Raw genomic sequence first — 25,839 nt, forward strand, 5'->3', positions numbered from 1 at the left:
ACTCAGGAGATCGTATGAGAACAAACTAACACAACCTTGTTAACTAAGACGATACTGGACAAGGGAACTAAGGAAATAAATACATGGAGAGGTCTGACATTACTCACATTACTTACATTCTATAAGCCTGTTAAAGTATGTAGATCTTGCAGTATTCAGGTCTTGCTCGTAGCTAGAAACACTGTCTTTCCAAGCAAATCGAAAAACCTCCAGATTAGTTTTTGTGCTAGTAGTTCTCAATAAATGATCGATGCCAAAAGAGAAAGTTCTTGCATTGTAAAGTATATCTTTAAAAGATCAAGAAAAATAAAATTTTCCATTATGTGATATAATGATATATATGCCCACTTTAGATTTATTGTTCTATGAATAATGACTTGCAGCTATGGCTACAGAAATTGCCTGCCTGCCTGATTCTCTTTCACTCTCTTTTCACAGAAAGAAAGGATTTGGTGGAACAGCAGGCATGGCTTTCGTTGGCACGGCTTGTTCCAGAAGTCATGGTGGTGGAATTAATGCGGTATGATATCTCTGATCCACTTCTCATATGCTACAGATACTCACACACGCTGTTAGTCAGTGTCTGCTGAACAGTGACTTTCACCAGTATCTAAATCTCTGTCCTTGTATGTATATGTGTGCATTTTCCCCTCAGTTCACCAATAATAATGTGATGTCATTTTCCTCCATCGTGGCTCATGAGCTGGGTCATAATCTTGGGATGAACCATGATGATGGCCGAAACTGTAAATGCGATGTCACGCACTGCATTATGAACTCAGGGGCAACGTGAGTGTTTTTTTGTGTATAGTTTGTTACAAATTTCAGTATGCTGTGAGATTTTTGTTTTGACCCGTTTTTTTGTCCTCAGTGGTTCTCGTAACTTTAGCAGCTGTAGTGCTGATGACTTTGAGAAGATGATCTTGAACTCAGGTGGCCGCTGTCTGCTGAACGTACCACGGCCGGACGAGGCATACAGCGCCCCCTTCTGCGGGAACAAGCTGGTGGATGTGGGCGAAGAGTGTGACTGTGGATCAGAGGAAGTGAGTAGTCTGATTACAGATCAGTTTAGAGCTGATCCTGATTTGACATTTCTGAAGAATGTGATAATTGTTGGCTGAACCAACTGTGCTGTTGAGCCAGTGATGTTAAAGGTCACCAGGGCTGCATGCAACAACTAATTAATAAAATCAGTTCTAATTAATAATGACTATAATCGTAATAATAAACACAGCAAAAAAATAAATATCCTCTTATTTTTAACTGCTTTTATTTCCAACAAATGTCAAAAATAAATATTTATAATATATATTATAATTAGGGCTGTCAAATGATTAATCGCGATTAATCGCATCCAAAATAAAAGTTTGTGTTTACATAATATATGTGTGTGTATGGAGTATAATTATTTTCTATATATAAATACACACACATGCATTTATATTTAAGAAAAATGTGTTATTTATATATAAAATATTTATATATAATATAAATTATATATAATATAAATATATATACACAGTATATACATGCAAATATTTCTTAAATATATACATGCATGTGTGTGTATTTATATATAGAAAATAATTATACACCGTACACACACATATATTATGTAAAAACAAACTTTTATTTTGGATGCGATTAATCGTGATTAATCGTTTGACAGCCCTAATTATAATGTAATATTTGAATGAACATAAAATGATTCAACACCCAAGAAAAACTGAACAAGTTTCACAGACATTTGATGAACAGAAATAGAATAACTAGCCCTTGACGAAGGTTGAGGGTCAATATCAAAAGTAGCAGTCAGTATCTGGTGTGCTGCTTTAAGTACTATATTGCTCATCCTCATGGACTGCACCAGATTTGCAAGTTCTTGCTGTGAGATGTTACCCCACTCATCCACCAAGGCATTGGCCTCAAACACATCTGGGAGGACACATGCTTTGCTACCCACCCTAAGAGCGATCAGCTGTCTCCCTCCCTTAGGTGTCTTACATACTGACATTACAGTTTATTGCTCTGGCCACATCTGCAGTCATCATGCCTCTCTGCAGCATGCCTATGGCATGTTCACTCTGGTGAGCAGGCACCCTAGGCATCTTTCTTCTGATGTTTTTCAGAGTCAGTAGGAAGGTCTCTTTAATATCCTAAGTTATTGTAATTGTGACCTTGATTGTCTACCCTCTGTAAACTGTTAGTGTCTTAAGTACTGTTCCACAGGTGAATGTACAATGATTGTTTATGGTTCATTAAACAAGCATGAAAAACATTGTTTAAACCAGAGCATGTGAGCAGAGCGGTATTAATCCCTCTGGGCCATAGAGAACCTTTCTGAAGATTCCTCTCTGCTCGCTCAGTCCGCTCAGAATCTTTGAAACAAGCAATAGGTCTACGGTTATGAAGTTCAAATAAATGTTTAATATAAAAGTTGTGAACCTACATAAATGCACAGTATTTAAGAACGAAAAATGAGATAAAATTTAAAAAGGAGAAACTGAGTTAGCAAAGATTCTTTTTGTGATATACTCACAGCGAAGTTCTTTTTCGTTCTTTGCCTAGGGGTAAAAGGAAATTTGAAATACCTTTGCAGCTGTTAGTGAACATCCCAAAGCCGTTCACTCTGCTGAGAGTGGCGTTTAGATGAATATGTGAATGTGTGCTGTGCACTTTCCGCTCAATAACAAAATAAGCTAAAAATTGACACTGAACTAAAATGAAAGCGGTGAGAAAACAGCAGTAAAGAAAGCATCTGATCATAGCAGATATGTTTGTGGATATGTTTGATTCAGCTCTTGCAATTTAGCTCTCACATTACATTTATTAATAATACCACTACAAAATATTGCTTTAAAGCATATAAAGTCTTATATGAAAAAGTCTTCAACCCTGCTCCTTGGGACCCACTGTCCTGCAGTTTAGCTACAACCCTGATTAAACACACCTAAACCAGCTTATCAAGGTGTTTAGGGTTGTCTGAAAATACACAGGGCAGGTGAGCTGAAGCAGGTTGGAAGTAACCTTTGCTGGACAGTGGGTCCCCAGGTACAGGGTTGAATATCTAGGCTTTAAAACCAAAAATATTAACTATAATTACAATCAGCAATACGTATAGTACAGAGAAATTTAATGTTGGAGCGGGATTTGAGTGAACTTTGTTTTACCAGGGGTCTGGCACAGAGCGTTACACTGCTCTGCTTCTCTCACATGCTGTGGTTTAAACCTATCCCGTAAAGCTTGTTTGGATTTACAAAATCTTTTAAAATACAGTATCCTAAAAAAGGGATGTTTCTTTTTTTGCTCAGTTTAGTTTGTTGCATCCCTAATGAAGAATGCCAAGAACTTCTGAAGGTTGATTATGTAAATGTTTCAGGAGTGTGTGAAGGACCCGTGCTGTGAGCCGAAAACGTGTAAGCTGAGGTCAGGTGCTCAGTGTGCATACGGGGTCTGCTGCAAGAACTGCAGGGTAATTAAACCTTTTCTAACACTGTAGCTCTGCTCCTAACCTTGAGATGCAATGTTGTTGTTATTGTTAACTTAAAAATGATTTTTAGTTAAAAAAGAGCTATACTATAATATAATACTGTTATTTATATACTATAATAATAATAGTAATGATACTAAAATAACACTGGCAAGATGCATGCCATGCTGGTTTATAAGATAACTTGTTTTGGCAATACATGTATTCTTCATGCAATGAGACAAAATTTGTCTAGTTCGGTCATATATATATATTTTCCATTAAAGTCAAGTCAAGTCAAGTCATCTTCATTTATATAGCGCTTTTAACAATGTAGATTGTTTCAAAGCAGCTTTACAGAGATAAACGTATAATTTAAGGTAACAGAGATTTTTTGGCTTTATAGCGATTCTTTAATAAAGTTATTTTCCAGCTAAAGTTAGTTTTTATTGATTCGCTTCCGTCGCAACGATCATTTGTTATTAAATTAGGGGCCGCTAAGACGACACCATTCTCTCTACACAGACTTTAAACGCGAACCTGTGATAAACGCTGATGGCGTTCACATGCGCATTAAGAATTGGTTCTATAGTTATGTGCGTTTGAATATATGTGCGCAGGTTTGGAATTCCCTACAAACCAAGCCTAAACAAAGTACTGGTGTTTCCTTATAATTTTTGATACAGAATTTTATTTTATTTTATCAATTCGGGGTAGATACGCGAATTGAGTTTCCCGATGACGCTTTATCTGTAGAGTGGGAAAGGGATCCTCCATAGGGAGAGACTAGTTGGCACTTCAGCACTGCGTTGTCATCAGGTCCAGGCGCAGGTCCTTTATCAGATCTGGATACGGCCTGGGTCCGGCAGGCTGCGGGAAAACCGGGATAAAACAAAAGACACTAAAATTAGCGTAGATGCCATTCTTCTTATGATGTAACGAGTACATCAGGATTTATGGGAAGTGTTCCCGGTTCCAGCTGACCTAATCTATGCAGCCTAACATTGAATTATAGAAGTCTATAATGTATTATGTGAATGCTAGTTCAAAGAGATGTGTCTTTAGTCTAGCTTTGAACTGACAGAGTGTGTCTGCTTCCCGGACAATGTTAGGAAGACTGTTCCAAAGTTTTGGTGCTAAAGCATCAAACTTGTCACCAAGCAGCTCACTTGGACAGAGTTAATATACATGCATATGCCATTAGACAATATGCAGTTATACTTTTAGCTCACATGTTCTGATTAATTTATCTCTCTCTATCTGTCAGTTTTTACCTGGTGGCACCGAGTGCAGAAGCAGCACTGATGAATGTGATTTGGCAGAGTATTGTAACGGCACATCTGCCCTCTGTCAGAACGACGTCTACATACAGAACGGCCATCCCTGTAAACAAGACCAGGCTTACTGCTACAACGGCCAGTGCCAGCACTATGACACCCAGTGTCAGGCCATATTTGGCACAAGTGAGTACACGATTTCGTACTTGTAGGGCTGGGTAATATAAGAATTAAGAATATTGTTTATCCAGTATTGATTAAATTAAAATAAAATATATTCTGATATACATTTTTGCTTATATTATTTTGCCCTGATCTAAGGTTAAAAAAACTCATTTCAAAATGATTATGAACAGTTAGTTAGAAAGACATAACCACAAAATTTGTGAGCTGATCATGTATTAATATCATATATAGTATTTTACATTAAGTTGAAATAATAAATCAACATGAGGGGCTGATAGATATTATGTTTATGTAATTATATGGTATAACACCAATGTTATTTAGAAGTGTCAGAAAGTGTACATTCCAAATGACTTTCATACTTCCTGTTACTCTTAAATATTCTAGGCCATTTGAAATGCACAGATGGATAATAAACATACAGCAGAGCAGTATATTATCCAGTAATTGGTTGTGTTGTGAACTTTTGCAGCATTTTTCTGTAATTTGTTCTGTTGTGATTATTTGCAGTAAGCTGTCAAACTGATGAAGATGTTTGCTTAATTTGCTGGTGTTTTTTTTTTCTATTTGCATTTGTTTTCTTCAGTTCCAGCACATTAAGCTCTCTCTGCTACCGTAGGTTTACTTTATCCAGCAGAGAAATGTAGTTTGCTTATCATCTGGCCATACAGCGGTGGGATGTTTTGATGTTCCGTTTTTCACACAGCGCGATGTGTTATGGCTCATGCTCTTCAATAACAATGATAGAATATGACAGAACTTGTGTTTTAAAGCTAAACAGACACTGAATAATTCACTAAAAACTGGCCACGAGTCACGAGTTTTAGTTTTTGTTTAACTAAAAATAAAAGAGAAAATAGAAGTGTATATTCTGTAAATGTAACCCATCTGTCTTTGCTTGTGTGTAGAGGCTAAAGCTGCTCCTGAGCTGTGTTTTAAGGATGTGAACTCTAAAGGTGATCGCTTTGGAAACTGTGGCTACCATTCCAGTGGATTTAAGAAGTGTGAAAGCAGGTACAGCACAAGATATACACCATTACAATTCAATTAAAATTCATACTCAGCCATTCAAATTCTGAAATTTTATAAAAACATACACACGCTCTCATTCTTTCAGGAACGCCATGTGCGGGAAGCTACAGTGTGAGAACGTTCAATCGTCAGTCATATTTGGCATCAAGCCATCAATCATCCAGACCCCCATTGCCGGCACTACCTGCTGGGGCGTGGATTTCCTCCTGGGCTCTGATGTACCTGATCCCGGCATGGTCAACGAGGGCACAAAGTGTGAAACTAATAAGGTGACAGAGAAAAGGAACAATCAACATACAAAGTTTCTTCTTAAATTATGCACACAGATTGCCAAAATATGTTTGTTGCCAAAATATAATTATTTAGCCACTTTCACGTATGTGCACATATTCTTAGGGATTCTGCGGGTCTTAAAAAAAGTCCCTAATTTGCCCTTACGCAATTTAAGGCCTTAAAAAGTTCTTAAATCAGAGCAGAAAGTCTTAAATTCTTAAAATCATGGCATTAAATGTTGCATGCATTGCAAAAACAATAAATATTTTCCTCAGTATTAATGTCCTGTTTTCCAATACAAATATCTAAACATCTTTGATATACATTTTCTTGAGATGCAAATGTAAGTCTTGACAAATTAAACAAAATCAAGTGAGTTAATGCTTAAAAAAAAGAACAAATACCTGTCAATGAGTTATCAAACTTTCCTTTGAGTTAAGTTGATTTTTCTGAGACCATTTGCATTTGCAGATATTTGTTCTTGTTTTGATCATAAACTCACTTCATTTTGATCAGTTTCAAAGAAAACAAGAATTCATATTTTATTCAATTTTGTATCTAAATGCAGTTTGTTTTAAGATTCTTTAGACATTTGCACTGAAGAAAAAAAAAGACAAAATTCTAAGGGAATAACATCCCTTTTTTGCAGTGTGATCAGAAGTTACAGTAAAATATATTATTTCCATAATCTATTCCAGTGGATGGGAGAAGAGCGATTCAAGCTTCTTCGTCTTTGTGTGTGTGTGTGTGTGTGTGTGTGTGTGTGTGCGTGCGTGCGTGCGTGCGTGCGTGCGTGCGTGCGTGCGTGTGTGTGTGTCTTGTCTGTCTGTCTGTCTGTCTGTGTGAAACCCAGACTTTTAAACGTTTTTCTCTCAATTATAAATATATAAAAATTGAAAAAACTATGGAAATTCTACGTTGGACTTATTCCTAATAAAACAAAAACAAATCATATTTTCATTCAAATACTACTGCCATTACCATCATGCCAAGCATTGCAGATAATAATCGAGTTTCTCCTCAAATATATTATATTTGGTACTGATGTAAATATGAAGTTTCTAAATAGTGACAGTAAAAAATCTGAAATGTCATTAGTTTTATGATTTTTCCATAATGGTCAGACTGCAAATTTATTTGTCATTACCAAACTGATCAGTACTTAGAATGTTTCATTAAAAACATCAGTTTGTTTTATATTAATTCTTCTTCTTTTTTTTTTATCAAAGTGTGTTGACTGCTAGTTAACTTGTTAGTATGCTCAAGGCTCAATGCTCAAAAACTGACAAAACAAACATCATTCACGTTAAAGGATAGTTCACCCCAAAATGAAAATTCTGTCATTTACTTACCCTCAAGTTGTTCACTTGTTCACCCTCAAAGAGCAAAGAAAACAAACTACAATAGAACAAAGACAAATTATTTTCTGGTAGAAAAACATTTCATACTAGAAATACTACATACAATGTATAATCGAATGTATAAAGAACAATGCAGTCTTTACTGTGTAAATTAAATATACATGTATTAAAAGTTACAAAAGATTTTAAAGTTACAAAAGTGATTCAGTCAAGAGCAGTGAGAGATTTTCTCTCTTTTTTGTTGTTTTACAAGCATTGATAATGACAGCAGGTAAATTTGGATGCTGTCACTTTAAAACTGACTGCTCAGACCTAAGATACTCGCACATGTTTTTCTCAACTGTTGGAACTGTGTTTACGTTCACTTAAGACATAAAGGACTCGGTTTACTTGCAAATACATGGTCACTTTCACACATAGGTATGTGTATTTAACCATTCAAGCCCAAAGAGGTGGCAAAAAGCACTCAGTTCAGTTCTCAAGCGCTCTGTCGCACATCTCTGACAGCTCTCCTTGAAAGCACGCGCATATACAGAAATTAGTTCTCTTTCGCTGCATGCTGCACTTCAACGGTTTAAAATCACTTGTTTTTAAAGTGCAGTGCCTAAAAACGCATGCAAACGAAAAGCTTTCGTGACCGCCCAGCACAGCAATGTCACATGAGCGTAACCACGACAGAGATGATAGTCCAAAATCTTTACCTGTTGACAAACCCCTATTCTATATTCTTTAAAGAATATGGGTAACGTCTAGGTTACTGATATAACCCCTGTACCCTGAAGGAGGGACCTGCAGGCATTTTCAGTCGTCGAATCGTGCCTGGAAATCAGGCCTGCCAATTTCAATCCTGAGAATCTTAAGCTCTACTGTGGCAAGGCACAGCGTAGTGGGACGGATGCCTTTGACGATGAGTAAACTGAGGGGCAGCTCACAATGGTTTGGTAGCACGTCGGAGCAGGCTCTTGATTGCCTCAGCCTGCTTCTGGACTGCCGAGAACTGCTGGGCACAGTCCTCGACGTCGTCGCTGAAAAGGCCACCTTGTGAGCATCAAGAAAGCGTGCTTTGTATTCAAGAATATATTCTTTTGTGTTCAGCAGAAGAAAGAATTTCATATAGGTTTGGAACAACTTGAAGGTGAATAAATTGAGTGATTAAAACAGAATTTTCATTTTTTGGTGAACTATCCAAACACATTTGAAAGAATCCACTTGAGGGCTGACCAAGGGCATGATCAGATCTTTTTTCCATGACAAAACATAGTTTGAAATAAGTTTTTTTTTTTCTCTCCAAAATTTCATCCGCACACTGTATTTTTTTTACTTCGGAAAAACAAAACTCTTATTATTTGTATTGCAGATTTGTCTGAATTTTGAGTGCAAAAGTGCAGACGTGCTGAATTATGACTGTGACGTTGAAAAGAAATGCCATGGCCATGGGGTACGTATGCATACACTACCCACAATTCAATGCCACCATTTGAAATACACATATTTAACCGTCTGTTTTTTTAAATCCTAATCCTAAATACCTAGAGTTCTATTTCTTTGTAAAATGTGTGCTGAGTGTTTGTGCTTGACTACTTTAAGGTGTGTAACAACAATAAAAACTGCCACTGTCATTATGGCTGGGCTCCTCCATTCTGTGAGGCCTCTGGTTATGGAGGAAGCATCGAAAGCGGCCCCACCTGGGATGGTAAGGCTGCTTAACTGCACAGCTAGAGCTTCACAAAGGATTATCAGTACCTTTAACTCGTGTCATCTGTAAATGGGATTAATAGTGCTGTTGATTGATTACATTTTTTTTTTTACTAATTAATCACTTTTCTGTAATCTCACCTATTAAAGTTTTTCATATATTTTTATATTGTAATACTTTCAATCTCTAAAATAATGTAGAAACAACATAAAGACGGTATGTTTAAAATATTTTTTTAATAGCGTCTTTTTACTAAGCACAATGAATTAACGCCAGTATCACTGATACTGATGACTCTATTAAATGTTTTTTTCTTCTTAATTTTAGCTATTAAATTATAGCCATTTTAGCTATTAATTATAGCCATTCAACATTACAGTATAATTGAAAGCTATAATTTCTAACATTTAATAGGCTTCTTTTTCTTTAAAGTAAGTGAACTTAAAGGGATAGTAATGAAAATTCTGTCAGTAATTGCTCACCCTCATGTCGTTCCAAACCTGTAAGACTTTCATTCATCTTCAGAACACAAATGAAGATCTTTTTGATGAAATCTGAGAGCTTTCTGTACCTACTACCTCCATTGGCAGCTACGCAACCAGTTTGACTCTTGACTTTGACTCTATTTTCTGAAGAGACTTGATAACTCGCTTTATATGATGAACAGATTTAATTTAGGCTTTAATTACATATAATTATTGATCAGCGAACATAAACAAACTCAAATGTGCTGCGTAACACAAGAATGAAACTCATTGGTTCTTGCAAGTCAAGGGAACATGCTTGAGCTTCCGTTTATCACAACTGTGATAACTGTCACACAAATGTGTGAGTTGATGAATGTTTATATGTGAATTAAAGCCTAAATTCAATCTGTTTATCATATAAAGCGATCATGTCTCTTCAGAAAATTTTGGACCAAACCGCTCAATTCATTTGGATTACTTTTACACTCTCTTTATGAACTTTTTGAAGTGTCAAAGTGATAGTTGCATAGCTGTCTAGGAGGGACAGAAAGCTCTCAGATTTCATCAAAAATATCTCAGTGCGGCTCCGGCACACTGTCTGAAGTGTGCACGGGTGTTTTTTCACAGAGACGCTTCACAAACAGTGAGCCAGTACAGAGTTGAGATTTTTTTTTTTTTTTTGTCTTATTGTGCTTGAATGGCGTTAATTACATTAAATGTTTTTAACGTGTTAAACTGAAGAAAAAAACTTTCATTTTGACAGCCCTAGTGATTACCTCAAATTAAATCTCTCTCTCTCTCTCTCTCTCTCTCTCTCTCTCTCTCTCTCTCTCTCTCTCTCTCTCTCTCTCTCGCTCTCGCTCTCACTCTCTCTCACTCTCAATCAGATAAAGATACTTCCACAAGGGATGGTCTTCTTGTGTTCTTTTTCCTTGTTCTTCCTCTTTTGGCATTGGGTTTATTCGTGTTCTTCAAGAGGAATGAGCTGAAGCAACGTTTTTTCAGAAAGAAACGCTCTCAGGGTTATGAGTGAGTATAAAGAGTGATATATACATATATATACTCAACATTTTACTGCACTGTTATGATGTCATCAACTCTGAACAAACCCAGTATGTTGTTTAAATGATAACTGATAATGAACTGTTGAATAACTGAAATTAGTGCATACCCTAAGTTGAAAATTAAATTTTATTAAATTATTTTTATTATTCTTAATGATGGCTCTTTTTGAATTTCTGATCATTTATGCATCTGTCATGCATAATCAATAACTTAAGGCAAGGTAAATAGCAAAATAATTAATTATTAAAAAGCTAGTAATTAAAAGTTAATTCAGTTAATAATGAATTTAAAACACTAAATTAAAATAATTAAATAAATAAATGTAAAATAAATACAATAAAAATAAAATATATATTTTAATATAAAAATAAATATTTTGTTTACCTGCATGTCATGTGACCATTAACCGGCATCAGAGAACCGTGAACATAGAAATATGTTGTTAAATTATTCATATATTCATTTTAAATTGTGAGAAGTACTTCAAGTAAATGTTTTAGGTCAAAGGGTTTGGCTCCCAATCAGAATCAAGCATTCAACAGTGCTACAGTGTAACAGCAAATATTTAAAAGGCATATCAAAAACAATTCCAATATGTCCAAAGAATTGTGATGTATATTTAAAGTGCCTCTATTTTGCATGCTTGTTCGGATATTACCTTTTATGTGTGCTCAATAAATATCGTTATTGTCTCCCAAAGAAAGAACTGATTCTGAACTGCCTGAAACGAGTCGTCAGTAATTCCAGTCTTAATACCTGCACGAACCTACGTAGGATTGTAAAACATTTGCATAATGCTCTTCATTGGCTGCCCGTGAACAACATCTACTTTGACCCGCCCTCAAACACTGTAGTTGTAGTTAAGGCCTGGAAGAGTTTGGTTTGTTGTGTCTATATATCAAAAAGACGCTCTTTTATGCGACGTGAAAGGAAATCCACTTAGCATGCACTTCCAAAGGATAAGGGCTCAGGCTCAAATTTATTCTGTAAAACCGATGCCATCGTTACTGTTCTTTTAATATTGAACATTAGTCTGGGGAGTCTGCTCTGTATTTTCTACTGCACAAGAGGCATGATCAACGGGCATAGTTCAAATGACTCAATTGTACGATTGTTCAAATTGTTCAAATGTACGCAATTGGATAGTCCTTCAACCAATCAGACCAACGATCCAGGTGACGTACTTTGCAGCGAAAACTCCAGGCAGGAATCGTGTGAACAAACGTGTTGGTTTGGAGCATTGATCAGCGGTTTGCAGAAGCAGCAGTGGCATCGTGCGATTTTTGCAGGTTGTGCAAAAAAAAAAACATGACAGTGAGTGGTATTGACACCCACTCGAGCGATTTGTTTGATTTGTAACGGAAGCAGGATAGAAGAATGTTTAAGCTTAAGGGCGAAATCAAATCGCCGGCAGATCGGGCTGGGTTTACCCAGTCTAACTGTTCCTACCACTGTGTATACAAGTGCTGAGGAATCCTCCAACACGCTGTAAGTGGTAGACCAATCACAAAAGACTTTCCTTGTTTCCGTCTGACCAATCAGAGCAGGCTCACAGAAAAGAATGGTTTTAGTGTGACTGAATCCTTTATTAAACCGTTCAATACATTGTGAGAAAACAGGTACAATGTATATTGTATGTGCAATGTATATTACGAGAAAATTGAAGTGTTTTTTTTTTTGTACCTCCAAAACTAATTTAGAAACATTAAAATAGCATAATGGGGCACTTTAAATTTTTTTTGTTTTTGTTTTTTTGATGAAATTTATTAAACAAATTATGTTTAGTGTGTTCAATATAACCTACATTTTTTTTAATATTGATCAGCATTCTTTGTTTGTCTCCTCAGAGCTGACAGCAGACCGCAGGCTCCTGTGTCCCAGCGGGGAAACCCCAATCGTATAGTAAAGGATGGGGTGAGTGAGCAACACTACATTTCACTGACTAACATATTGCTGATGATTAATTCACTAAATGTAGTGCTAATGTGAATCTAACATGTTTAATTAACCTATTGTACTGTACCTTTTTGTAGTTTTTTTTTTCCAGTATATGTGCCTGAGCATAACACAACTTTACAAATGCCCACTAAACGCCCGAGTAATAACAATGCAACAGAAACTTAACTAGCCAGTAAATTAGTTCATTACTGTGTGAAGAGGGAAAACAAGTTTGAAACCTTCCCAGTTAAACAAAACATTACCATTGCATTTCCAGTTCTTTCTCTTTGGAAAGAACAATTCATGGGAAGTTAACCAAGTTGAAAGAACAGGTTCAAGAGAAATCGTCTGTCCTTCACATTTAACTGAATTCATTAAATGTTACATCTCAGTTCTAAACAATAGTCTGCTGATATCAAGATAATGACCAAGCTCCTCTTTTTTCTCTCTTCTTTGATAAAGCACCAGGCTCAGTTATTGCCACCAGAGGAGGTAAATAACTGTATACAATTTATTTAAGAGGGTTTTTACTGTATTTATACTGTGGGCCATCTCTGTTGCTGTTGCATTTAAAGTACCCTTTCTGCTTCTCTGCATTGTTCCTAACCTTTCTTTCTCTCCTTACACTTTGTCTTTTGTAAGAAAGAACCATCTTGCACATTCATTTAATTAAATAATTCATTATTAAATAATTTAAATAAATTAAATAATTTAGTATATTTCAATACATTAAACAATCATTATAGTAATAATAATAATAATATATTTGATTTACATCTACTAACCCTGATTTAATGTATACGTTAACGAAATTAATTCTCACTTCAGCACTTTTTTTTTTTCAGAGCTTTAATTTTTTCAGACATTAATTAATATGCAAAAGAATGTACTATACCAAGGATTCTCAACTCTGGCCTTTAAGGTCCAGTTTCCTGCAGAGTTTAGCTCCAACTGTAATCTAGCTCACCATCTTATAACTTTTTAGTAATCCTAAAAATAGATATATAAATACATAGACACCTCATTGGCCACTTTGGCCCGTTGCGGCGATACGTCCGCCATATTGGACCGGGCAAGACTGCTCTATAAACAAATACAAGTAAACGGGGAGCTGCTGTTTATCTTGACAAAAAGCATATTAACAAAAAAGGTTCGGCCTCCAATTAGTTAGACCTTAAATGTTATTCATTGTCATAAGGAATTGTGAAAACTCTTTCTTGCCAAACATAGATTTGGTTTATTTATTTATTTTCTGGTTAATTGTGAAGTCGTCCCTAATGCAATATCATTATATGTACATGAAATGTGCATAGTTTTTCATTGTGGAAATTGCTTTTTCTGTCTTCAACACAATAATTTTAGCTATTTGTCTTGCACCTTCAGTTCACAACACAGCTTGTTTACTTTTAATCACTGAACAAATTACTGACAAATTTACATAAAATTCTGTAAAAAAAATTTGAGTATCCTAGAAAACATAGTCTGTTGCGGCTTAAGTGAACGTAAACAGTAGAGAAAGACCAGGCATGTGTACATGCAGTAAATTGGATTCGACATTTATTATGGTGATGTGAGGATTGTTTTAAGTTCACTTAAATTAAAAGTTTTTTTGAAGCTTAATGAATGTTAAAATAAAAACTGATAGCTTTCGATTACACTGTAATGTTGAATGGCTATAATTAATGTTAAAAGAAATTATTTTCATTGAGACATCAGTAGCAGTATTAGTATCAGCCTTCATTCATTTGGAGATTAACTGTGACATTTCTACATTATAAAATATATTAAACACACACACACACACACACACACACACACACACACACACACACACATATATATGTGTGTGTGTGTGTGTTTATATATATATATATATATATATGTTTTATATGTCTGTGTGTGTATTTGCTTGTTTGTTTGTTTTAGCATTATTTATTAAAACAGACTAATGGTAATTAAATGAGTCCTATATGTTTAGTTTTATGTGATTTTATTTTGTTGTGATAGCTATTATGTCACTGAACTCAGACTTAACTCTGATGTTAATTAAATCTTATGTAGTTCAGTTAATTTATCCCTAAGTAACCCATCATGCAAATGTTTGTGCAGTAGTAACAGGAGTTTCTGTCTCTTTGCAGGTGGTTCAGACTAATAAATCAGCCTCTGTGCCATCTTACGCCACCAGACCGCCACCACCATTTGCACGGTAATACTATACAGTACAATACCGTTCAAAAGTCTGGGTTGGCAATTTTTTTTTAAAGAAATTAATACGTTTATTTATTCAGTAAGGATGCATTAATTTGACAGAAATCTTTTGTAAGATTCTGAATGTCTTTACTATTTCAAATAAATGCTGTTCTTTTGAACGTTCTACTCATCAAAGAATCCTGAAAATATTTAGCCGAACAACTTAGTTTTTAACATTAATAATAATAAAATAAAAAGTAAATAATAAAAAAAAGATTGAACAGCAAATCAGCATAGCAATGCCTGCTAAACAGAAATAAATAATATAATATCGTAAAATAAATAAAAATAGCAAATAGTAATTTTAAATAATAATAATTTTTCACAATATTGCTTTTTTACTGCATTTTTTTTATCAAATAAATACAGCCTCGATGAGCATAAGAGACTTCTTTTGAAAATGAAAAAATCTTACTGACCCCAAACTTTTGAATGGAAGTGTAATGCATTTCTAAAACATAGTGAGCTGCCTACTTAGACAGCTGTCTTTTAAAGCAGCATTCGATGGATCATCATAAGTGGCTGATTTGTATGTCCTACACATGCAGCAACATTTTGAAAGCATAATATGTTCATAAATGTTTTTAGAGAGCTTATTTCTGACCGTCACCTACCCTCTGTCCACTCTCCACAGACCACCTGCTCCTACCCAACAACTAATGCCTCAAAGACCAGCGCCTGCACCCCCAGTATAACACACAACACACAGACTGACAGTTGTATTTCTGTCTGGGATGGACAGGCCAAGTGTGAAATGTGCAGTGGGAGGAGTCAAGGAGGAATCAGGTGGTTGCTCCCCCACTTATTCTCCCCTGTCCTTCTGTAAACAGCTGTCAACTGTCAATCAAACTGAGAGACGGTCAATGTTGCGAAAGGAACCTCTACTCGCAATACATCACAGAGTACATGATGGGAGCGAGAGAACTATTTAGCCAATTAAACGCTTCCCACCTGTCACGTGACAAAAGATGCCTATGGCAACAGACCGATCTCCTTAAATGTTATGATTCTTATGTGCTATATAGGACCACTGCGACTTATTGCACTTCAGTAATATTCACTGTTTATTGCAGGAATGTACAGAGACCCTTTTATTATAGGCTGGCTTTCCTCCCCCTCCACTTTTTGGTGCAAAATGTATTCTGTACACCACAGTCAATCATTGTTCCAAAAAAATGTGTTATAATATGTTAAGGACAAGGACAAATGCGATAAATTAGTTAATAGGCATCCCTAACATTTTACAAGGTTATCAAGTCATTAGTAATATCTAAATGGCCCGTGGTAACTGCAAATCATTCTCTTTGCACTGTGATGCATAATATTCATATTATAAATAATTTAGGTTTTGCAATACTGGAGTGCAAGGCAAGAAACAAAATACATAAAGTAATTTTGTTCTTTTTATCATTTGATTCAGTGATCTAAAACTACTATTTTACCATTTATATATAGTTTTATTTGCATACTTTTATTTATATGTAACTTTTATAGAAAATCTATTTTTTACTTTATTTGCCAAGTGAAATTCTGTCCGCAATGAGTCAAAAATCAGGTAAACATGAATACTTGGTTTTTGAAAATGGCTAATTCCTATAACTTCATGATTGACACTTTTTTTTTTTTTTTTGTGGTGGTAGTTAACATCATTTTTTTTGTTGTTGTTGTTGCAAAATACAAACAACAGTAACAATGAAAACAAAGTCAAAGCTTTTCTCCTATCATTTTTAAGGGCTACATGACTTTATGCATGATAACACACTATGCGATAAATTAAATATTTCTTCCTTTATGAAACTGATAAAAAAGAGTGAAAAGACTATTTTGTCTGCATGTTTCATAGACTTCTTTCTTTGTGATGACCGTCATACCACATGGGGTACAGTATGTGTACAAAGTCATGCAAACAAACACACACAAACAACTGTAACATGTCTGTTGTAGACCACGTTTAGACAGTATCCTCACACTAGGACATTTCCATCATAGCAAAATCAGTAAGTGCCATACATTTCATGTCTGATAAGTGTTATTTTACATGTGTATGATTAACTGAATGAATGATGGACACAACAACCCGCCCCTCACACACTGCATTTCCATTCGAAGCAGTTGTGGATTGTTGATGTTTTATGGATAAAAGATGGACTTATTTTGGACTACCTACAGTGTAATGTGGATGATGGTTTTTGCATATGAAAATAAAAAAACACTGGTTTGTTTTTAATGATGATGTGAGGTGCATTTTAAACACAAATTGCACAGCATTCTTTTCAGTGAGTCAGTGTCATGAACAACTCGGCCCAGGTGATTGAACATTTATGATGTAAATGTAAGCCAATTGCTATTGATCATAAAAAAATTTTAGTCGTGAATGCTGGTGGTACCGTTTAGCAGAAAATACTACTTATTTTCAGTGTTATTTTAGTATTTTTATAAACGATTCGAGTATTTAGTAATGTTTTGAATTAGCTTTTATTTTTTTCAATTTTGTTTTCATTTTAGTTTAAGTTTTAGCAATTTTGTTGTGAATTTGTAATTTTTATTGTTTATATTTCTATTTTTCTTTAATTAATTTATAGTTTTAGTAATTTTAGTACTTCAACTTCAACTTATTTCAGTTATGTGCCAACATCTCAGATTTTAAAGTTTACATTTTTATCTATTTTTTTTTCTTTCTTTTTTTGATGTCACCTTTATTTCAATTAAATTATTAATTTTGCTGATTTATGAAAACGCCAAGGAGCTCTAAAAGACAGAGACGTGTGCGACAAAACTATATTTCCCACAATTCTCTAACGCACGAGAATCCTTTGCTTATTCATATTAGGGCAAAATGTTTCCTGTCCATATGGAATTTTAAATTGTCCATTTTACTCTAATCAAAACCACTTGATGATCACATCACGTCGGAAGTAGGAATTGAAAGAAGCGCTAGAAACCAGCATTACTCTAACAGTTAAATAGTTTTTTAAAACGCGCTAATGCGTTTCCAGTCAAGAGATGTAAAAGATTTTTAATATTGTTTAATAGAAGTGTAAATTATATTTATGATTTGCGGATGTCACGTGATGGAAAAAAAGCCGGATTGAAATAATCGATTCTCAGAAATTAGTTCGCGGCTTCGCGCTAAACCTAGAAGTGACGTCCTAAAGCGGCTGACGTTCTTCATGACGGAGCTGCTGTTCTAGTAGTGTCGACTGTCACTCTCGTGAGCAGCGCAGGGATCAGTTGGAGCCGCTACCACCTCCGGTACACGACCAGTTTACAACGGCTATCGGAACAAGTAAGTTTTTTTGTTTTGTGTGTCTTCCATCTGCCGTTAAAGGGAGATTTAATGACAGCGTCAGGAAAAACCGTACGAAGAGGCGCGTTCCTCATTTCATCGTTTTTAGCATGGCTGCTTGCTCTTGTTTGGTGTGGCACAAAGTTAACAGATAATTGAGGCCATAAGTTGGAATTTATGCAGCAGGACACTTAACTATCCAGTTACAGAACTGCATGCCTTAACCGACCTTAATTAGCTCATTATTGTTGCTAGGTCAAGGTTTTGTGATTCTCAAGGGAAATACGTAGGGTTTGTGTCTTTATTCATTAAATAAATACATTAAACAATAAGAAAAATTAGCAACCTAGTAATAAGTTGAAATTGCATGATTGAACTCCAAGTATCGGCCTCCAATTTGATGGTTAGCATGGGCTGCTAATATTTTCATAAGAACCATGTTTAGTGAAAGGACATAATGATTGACACTCCGTGTCTCCAATAGCCTTCCACTAAGCATGACTGGTGGGTGGAGTTAGGAGTCTCCGGCCAATGGCGCTCTGAAACGCCTCAGTAGGCGGGTGTAGTTGAGTGACTCATTAGTGAAGGGGAGTGGAATGTGGATGCAAGGTCAAAACATAGGCGTGTGGAGGGAGAGAAGGGTCCATGTTTATTTCAACCACATGGTCATATTAGTTTCATTTTAGCGGAAAAGGACACTGATATCCATTATTATTTTGTTAAAGTAGAGTATAGTTCAGTTTATTACAGTAACAACGGATCTGATTTATTTCTTATGTAGGAAGGAAAGGCAATGCTTTGTCAAAATGTTAAGAAAAAACTCTTCGCAAAGTTGCATATGGCATATTGTGATGAAAAATATTAAGTTAATGATGCCAGAAATGCTCGTCTAGATATAATATAAGTCAATTGTTGTGGGGTTCGAGGGTTTGCAGCGTAACATGAATGAAATGTTATGTAATGTTTTTTTAATGTGGTTTACTTTCTACAATCAAAATGTGACTTATAAATTACATGCTTTTGCATATCAGATTGCCATGTGTCTTTTTACCAGCAAATAGTTTGTAGTATATTATGTGGGTGATTAAAATAGACTCACCTTTGACCCCCATTTTTCTGTGTGCATTAGTAAAGATGCATTTCTATTTGCAACAAAAGAGGTTAAGTAACCTGCATCAAATGTTTTTGTAACCTCATTACATCAGTGTTATGCGAGTTAGGCTCCTGTTGATTGGCCAAGCAGCAGTTGGGTGAAAAATAAATTCAAACTTCACTTAATTTTTTCATCATTCGATAAACACTACGTATAGTTATGATTGCTAAACATCCAGGATATGCACACGTAAGGACCATTTTAAACAATAAACTGACACAAATACATATAAATATGTGTCATTCAACATACAATAATTTTGAACGGTCCTTCTACTCCAAACTTGTAAACACTGGGTCGGTACTTCCGACTGCGTCACGCGTGAGCTTTCAAACGTGATGACGTTCTCAAAAATAAGGTTCTTTTGGAGCTCTTATCATGAGCTTGACTATCTCTTTGACCTTTGTCTGGGCTCTGGAGGTGACCATTGTGCCATGGAAAGTACTAAACGGCATAAACGGATATGAAAGATTACGTTCTTAGCTGTATGAATATGTTTTGTTTTGATGATGATTGCAGCTACTGTTGTACTTATACTATATAAACTGTTTGTTTTGCTTTTGCACTAAAAATCTCATTAAAACCTCCATGTCATACCCAGGGTAGAAACTTCCTAACAGCATAGGAATATCTATCAAATCTATTTGTCTTTAAATTGCTGAGATAAACTGCACATTTTAATGCTCCTCTGATTGACTTTTCTGTTTTTCTTCCAGAGTGCAAAACGCCAATAGGAGTAAAAGTCAAGGGCTTTTGGAACGTGTCTATTCTTCCCCAGGAAATTAAAACACATTTTCCGTTTTGGGCTAAAGAAGGAGGTGACACTTCTCTTTTCTGTTGTGGCACTGGGGACATCCAGGAACTCGTGAGTGTGGGTGGTGTTCGTTCAATAGACTGCGATGCACCGCTTAAGGACTTGTGCGGCACGGCTCCGGCCAATCACTGCCTCTCAGACTGCTAAAAATCTATCACAGCAGAGGCCAGCATCCACCCCTAGGACGTTTCAGCCATTCAGGTGCTACACTGCACCGGTGGCCGCAGAGCCGTTTCTGAATGGAACGAGCTCCAACTATGTCGAGGAGATGTACTATGCATGGTTGGAGAATCCCAAGAGTGTGCACAAGGTAAGAGGCAGAGGACGTGCTGTTGGATGATGTGAAGAGACCTCTCTGTTGTCTTGTCCATTCTCAAACTAAAGTTTTGGGTCTTGGGTGTTTGCATAAAAATGCCAAAAAAACATCTTAATCCAGGTATACACTGAATTTCCATCTGTCTACAGATGCTGGGTAGCAACTTGTGTGTCTTAGATCACATTACTGGGATCCCTGGTTGTATTTTTAGAGCAGTCATGGGAGTGTGTCGGTTCCAGGACATACTGACACACAGCTGATTCATTATGGGCATTTAGTTGTTTTAACCCTCTGCACTTCTTATGAGGTTTTATGTAATAAACCTCAGTTATAATAACCACCACCTTAAGTTCAAAAGTGAGTACAAGGTCCAGACTCCAGAGTATCTTGGGTTAATGTTTTGCTCACCGTCCTGTGGATGGATATTTCCGCCCATCCCTCAGGCAATTATGTTTTGGCCATCTAGATCAGATATTTTCTTCAGATTTTGAAGGAAGGGTACAGCCCCACCAGTTGCTACGTTGCTATGGTTTCTTGATCTGAATTCCCCCACTTTACTTTATTCAGTGTAATGGTTGCTAACCTTAAACTGCCTTTTAAGCATAAATATAAAATTATTGTTTGCACTTAATAAGACTAAGAAAAAACTGTTATTTATTTTTGTTATTTATACTGTTTTTATTTCTCTGTTCAATTTCTGGAAAGGAGTTAAATTAGGAGGTCACACAGCCTCAGTCAGAAGTTCTGGAAGCTCATAATTCATGTACAGTAAGGTCTGAAGAGACTCTTGTGAAATCATACAGGAGAAAAGCCAGTCAGTTGAGTTTGTGGCAAAACCTTTTACAGTGCTGGTATATTGTCGTCTTTCAATGCATTTGATAAATTATACTCATAAAGTAGAACTGAAATGACATTCATTACAAGATTATTAGTTAAAACATTTCATAATGCACTTGCAGACTATTTTTCCAGTCATTAATTTTGTCATTGACGATTTCTATAAAATATTGTGCAAAAATCTTGTCGCGTTCTCGTGTACCCAATCTCAATGTATCCCAAAATTATATGTATTTTTTAAAAATGCTGGCATACCAGTGTGTAGCTGAAACAATTGCTGCATCTTTTCAATGGCAACGACCAGCAATATGAAATGTTTTGAGAGGGAACCTTTGTTAACCGCATTCCCTTCTTACTAGTGTTTATAACTTTAAAACAACAATAATAACCCACAAAACTTACTCTCTTTAACATGGCAAATATCATGCAGTGACCTATTATGACAGACCCCACAGAATCCAGTGGACAAATGGAACAATGTTGAATGTCACGGGGTTTGTCTCAATCAGCTTCAGAGGTCATGAATCAGTATATCGTTTACACGAATTTGGGCACTGGTAAGGACTGTAAGGACCCTTGTTCACTACACATTGTGACACTGATTACTCTATTTCCGGCGACATGGCAATGTCCTCATTGTACAACATCACAACTGGTATTTATGAATAACAGCAGAACTGGGATCTTTCTGACATTATTTTTAATGTTATTTAAAGTGCATTAGTGTTTTCTAAAGTTACTAGCCACTCAGCATTTTCACTGGCCACAATTTTGACATCAATAGCATGGGGAAAAACTGCCATATAGATATTTTTAATATTATCTCATAATTTGGCAGCAGGTATATTAGGCTGCTGTCACTTTAAGACCTGACGCACAGATCCATTATACTGTTACACTATTACACATTTCTTTCTCAATTGTTTGTTCACTTAAAACATAACTGACTGTGTTTACGGGAGTACTCATCCAAGACCGTCATTTTGAGATTTATTTTGTGTGTATTTGACTGTTTAAGCTAGGGATGTGCACGAATATTCGATCTGTAATTATTATTCGAAAAATAAAATACTATTCGAATTTTATCGAATTTATGAAGCCGTAAATGCAGTGAATCCCTGATAAATCCCAAGCACTAACTCGCAGTTATAATTAAATCCTCTGGGTGGCGCTGTGGCGCGTTTAACAAGTTGTTTGTATCTGATCACGGCCTCGCAAAGTTTGGAATTACTGGTTGAAAATGGTGTTACTAAATTATCTTACAGAATAGAATTAATTTGGATCAAATGAATTAATTAATCTGAGTTATAATATCATCAACACAATGAGAAATCACATGAAATCCAAACTGCAGTCGACTGAGGAAAGACAGCTGTCCATCACTGCATCACGACTGCAGGTAAGCGCAGCTGTAGCGCGAGTGATCCGAGAAGACCGAGATGATAACTTATCTAATAGCAAAATGATTTTGAGACATATACTTCCCTTAAGTTTCGTTGAGGGAGACAGGTTTAAGAACAGAAAACGCGAAGTGCTGTTAGAAACTTAGAAGACCATTATCTTTGTGTCTCTGAAACGTCTGTCAGCGCAGCGCGTTTTCTCACTCGAGCATAAATTGCTGGCGGCGTCCCTGCATGTGGATATTATTGTTTTTCTCAACATAAACGTGAAACAATATAAACATGATAATCATATGCTGACTGTACGTTTTGTACGATATCTGGCGCAGTCTGCTACTCTGCTTTATAGGCGTTTTTTTTCCTGTTCGCGCTGCTTGAGCTTAAATCCTTTTGTTCTTTATATTTTGTTTACACATAGGCCTACTGTTTAATGTTTTCAACTAAAAGAAAACTTAAACATATATTGTAAGCTTGTTGTGTATATTGCCTAATTGTAAGCTTGTTAAGAAATGGTGACAAAAACTAAAAAAAAAAAAAAAAAAAATTACTTAAAAAATAACGTCTTTTTCGTTAAACGTCATTTAAATAAACGAATATTCGAATAGCCTATTCGATTTTTATGAGCCCGAATATTCGAATGCAATATTTTTGAAAAATGCCCATCCCTAGTTTAAGCACAATAAGCAACGAAAAAGAACAAAATTGAATACTGAGAGAGGTGGCTTTGCACACACACTTGGGTGTGAGCACAAAATTAGTAAAATTATGCGCAATACACGCAATCCCATGGCGAAATTCAAGCCCTGTAACACTGGTTTGGTCACTGAACATGTTTTTTTTAGGTAGGCTAAATGTTTTTGAGTCTTTCCGAACACTGATTGAGCGATTACATGTGACATAATACAGATTTTGGTAAGTTGTACTCTTTCTTTTAACATACCTTCAGATGTTCATTCATGTTATTTTGCGCTGTAACTGGTATTAAAGCAGAGAAGATGATCAGTTCACGTGCACTGGCGCTTCTTTAAATTGAGCTGCGCTACAGCGATCTTTCACATCACATTAAACGGTGTGAAATCTGTATTTATTTTTTCAATTTCTTAATAAAATGGACTTAATTTGAAATCTAAAACTTTGTGCTTTACTTTTGATATGAAACAAAGATGCGTGCTACAATGTTCAGTTCATTCATCAACTGAAAACACGATAGACTAATCGATTCTTGGGATGTAAGAATCGATATTGGATCGTACAAATGAATGGATTAAAATTAAGATGCTATTTTTTCTATATTTATATATATCGTGCAGTCATACTTGAAGTGCACACACAAATATTTAGGGACACAGCAACTTGTCAACACTGCCCCACGAATCACTACTTTATATTACTCTGTAACAAGGTGGTAACATTGCTATTAAAACTCACAGCGTCATCGTTAGTAGAGAGACAAAGTACAGGTAAGGAATAATTGACGACAGGCCGTTGAATTATTAGAAAAATAATGCACACCCGAGGTGGTAATGCGGTCACGACGCGAAGCGGAGTGGCCGTTCACCTCGGGTGTGCATTATTTTTCTAATAATTCAACAGCCTGAAGTCAATTATTCCGCTTATACTACAGTTACCACACCTCGAAACATTGTTCAGATTATGTATTTCAAGACGTTTGTAAAGTTTTTGTCATTAAAACGCTCTTGTATGTAGGACTAATTTCTTACGCATCTAATCCAATGCCTCCGTTGCTAATTCCAAAACGTCATTTTAGAGTTAGTAACGGAGGTTTGAGCCACTGATAGCAGACTAATGCTGGGGACACACGACTAGCTGACACATTCTCTGACTGTTTTCATCGCAACAGATTTTAAACACCGACTTTGAACACAGATTGAACGCGCTGAACACGTGTTTGGGCATGATCAGTCATACATATCAAATTACATTCATAACCGGCCTTAAAGTGTGTCCCCAGTTATTAATGCAGTTATTAGAGAGAGAGATGTTGCAATAATGAGACAGAAAAGCATGTGCGTCAATATAATTATTTATTTATTAATTCAATTCCTTTTAATTAATTCGAATTCATTCTTTTTTTTCTATTATTGACAGATGACAGACAAGCCAAATAAATTAAACACAAAGCCCTTTTAACAAGTAGGCCTATCAATAATTATTTATTTGTTATATTATCTGCAATAATAATCCGTGCTGCAGGACTATCCATTTATTTAGCCTATATTCAGTTTAATTTTCTATTGATTATAGATAGGACTATATACTTTATTTATTCAAATTAAACTGCATGTTTCCATTGATTGTGAAGCTAGACATTGAAAATTCCAGATCAAGCGCATGCGGCTAAATGTTTTTTCTTGTTATGAATTGTATCCTATTTTCCGTTATTACCGTTAACTACGCGAAGTGATATGGAACTGTAATGCGGTCAAGACCTGCCTGGAACTACTTAAGCCGTGCATTTCCCTGAAAATAATGCACACCTTAGAACGTTCGTCAACCAATCAGATTCAAGCATTCAACGGCCCTGTAGTATAAATGCAGGTAATACACGGTCGTTCCTACTGTATGTTTCCAGGGTCCTGTGTTCCCCAGATTTAAATATTTTTTTCTTGTTATTGTTTGTTATTAATATGTACATTAGGGGTTTATGTTACATCCCTGGTGTGTTTAAATGTTTATAGCATTATTTTAGTGTTACATGAGTTACCATGGTGGAGTTTTGTATTTGTGTGAATGAGACTCTGTACCTATAGTATATATCTCAGCTTGTGGAAAGGCTACTTTAACATGTGTTATTATGGTGGTTATCAGTATAATATTTAGGTGGAATATTAATATTATATCAGTTAATGAAATATACAGTTTTTAAATGGTTACCATTCAGTCCCATAAAACCAAAAATTATGCTATCATGCTTTTTTTATGGTGAACTGATTTTTTTTTATTTTTTTTTTATACAGTGTGGTAACCTGATAATTTTTTTTCCCAAGCTCTGTATTTT

The 25,839-nt window shown here is 35.7% G+C and overlaps 2 protein-coding genes across 7 annotated transcripts in view; both read left to right on the forward strand.

Annotated features, from left to right (window-relative positions):
* Positions 1 to 16,028, forward strand: part of adam9a (ADAM metallopeptidase domain 9a) — a 61,727-nt gene extending 45,699 nt beyond the window's left edge. The window contains exons 10-23 of one of the 2 annotated variants that reach the window (XM_079897691.1): positions 439 to 520; positions 656 to 789; positions 872 to 1,043; positions 3,380 to 3,472; positions 4,737 to 4,932; positions 5,841 to 5,946; positions 6,050 to 6,233; positions 8,956 to 9,036; positions 9,186 to 9,291; positions 10,649 to 10,790; positions 12,674 to 12,740; positions 13,227 to 13,256; positions 14,903 to 14,970; positions 15,649 to 16,028. In XM_079897691.1, the coding sequence (XP_079753817.1) occupies positions 439 to 520; positions 656 to 789; positions 872 to 1,043; positions 3,380 to 3,472; positions 4,737 to 4,932; positions 5,841 to 5,946; positions 6,050 to 6,233; positions 8,956 to 9,036; positions 9,186 to 9,291; positions 10,649 to 10,790; positions 12,674 to 12,740; positions 13,227 to 13,256; positions 14,903 to 14,970; positions 15,649 to 15,709 (1,522 nt within the window). In that variant the 3' untranslated portion in view covers positions 15,710 to 16,028. The remainder of the gene's footprint in view (positions 1 to 438; positions 521 to 655; positions 790 to 871; positions 1,044 to 3,379; positions 3,473 to 4,736; positions 4,933 to 5,840; positions 5,947 to 6,049; positions 6,234 to 8,955; positions 9,037 to 9,185; positions 9,292 to 10,648; positions 10,791 to 12,673; positions 12,741 to 13,226; positions 13,257 to 14,902; positions 14,971 to 15,648) is intronic. The other variant, XM_079897692.1, reaches the window with a different exon arrangement.
* A 2,071-nt stretch (positions 16,029 to 18,099) lies between these two features.
* The window catches only part of ogdha (oxoglutarate dehydrogenase a), a 52,367-nt gene continuing 44,627 nt past the window's right edge, over positions 18,100 to 25,839 (forward strand). For 4 of the 5 annotated variants that reach the window (XM_079896971.1, XM_079896970.1, XM_079896967.1 and 1 more), the window contains exons 1-2: positions 18,162 to 18,300; positions 20,170 to 20,577. Coding sequence is in view for 4 of the 5 variants with exons in the window: in XM_079896970.1 (XP_079753096.1) it covers positions 20,353 to 20,577 (225 nt within the window). In the remaining variant the exon portion in view is untranslated. Of the gene's footprint in view, positions 18,301 to 20,169; positions 20,578 to 25,839 lie in introns of all 5 variants that reach the window. The other variant, XM_079896969.1, reaches the window with a different exon arrangement.

The sequence above is a fragment of the Squalius cephalus genome (genome assembly GCF_949319135.1).
Source record: "Squalius cephalus genome assembly, chromosome: 16".
In the NCBI taxonomy this organism is placed as follows: domain Eukaryota; kingdom Metazoa; phylum Chordata; class Actinopteri; order Cypriniformes; family Leuciscidae; genus Squalius; species Squalius cephalus.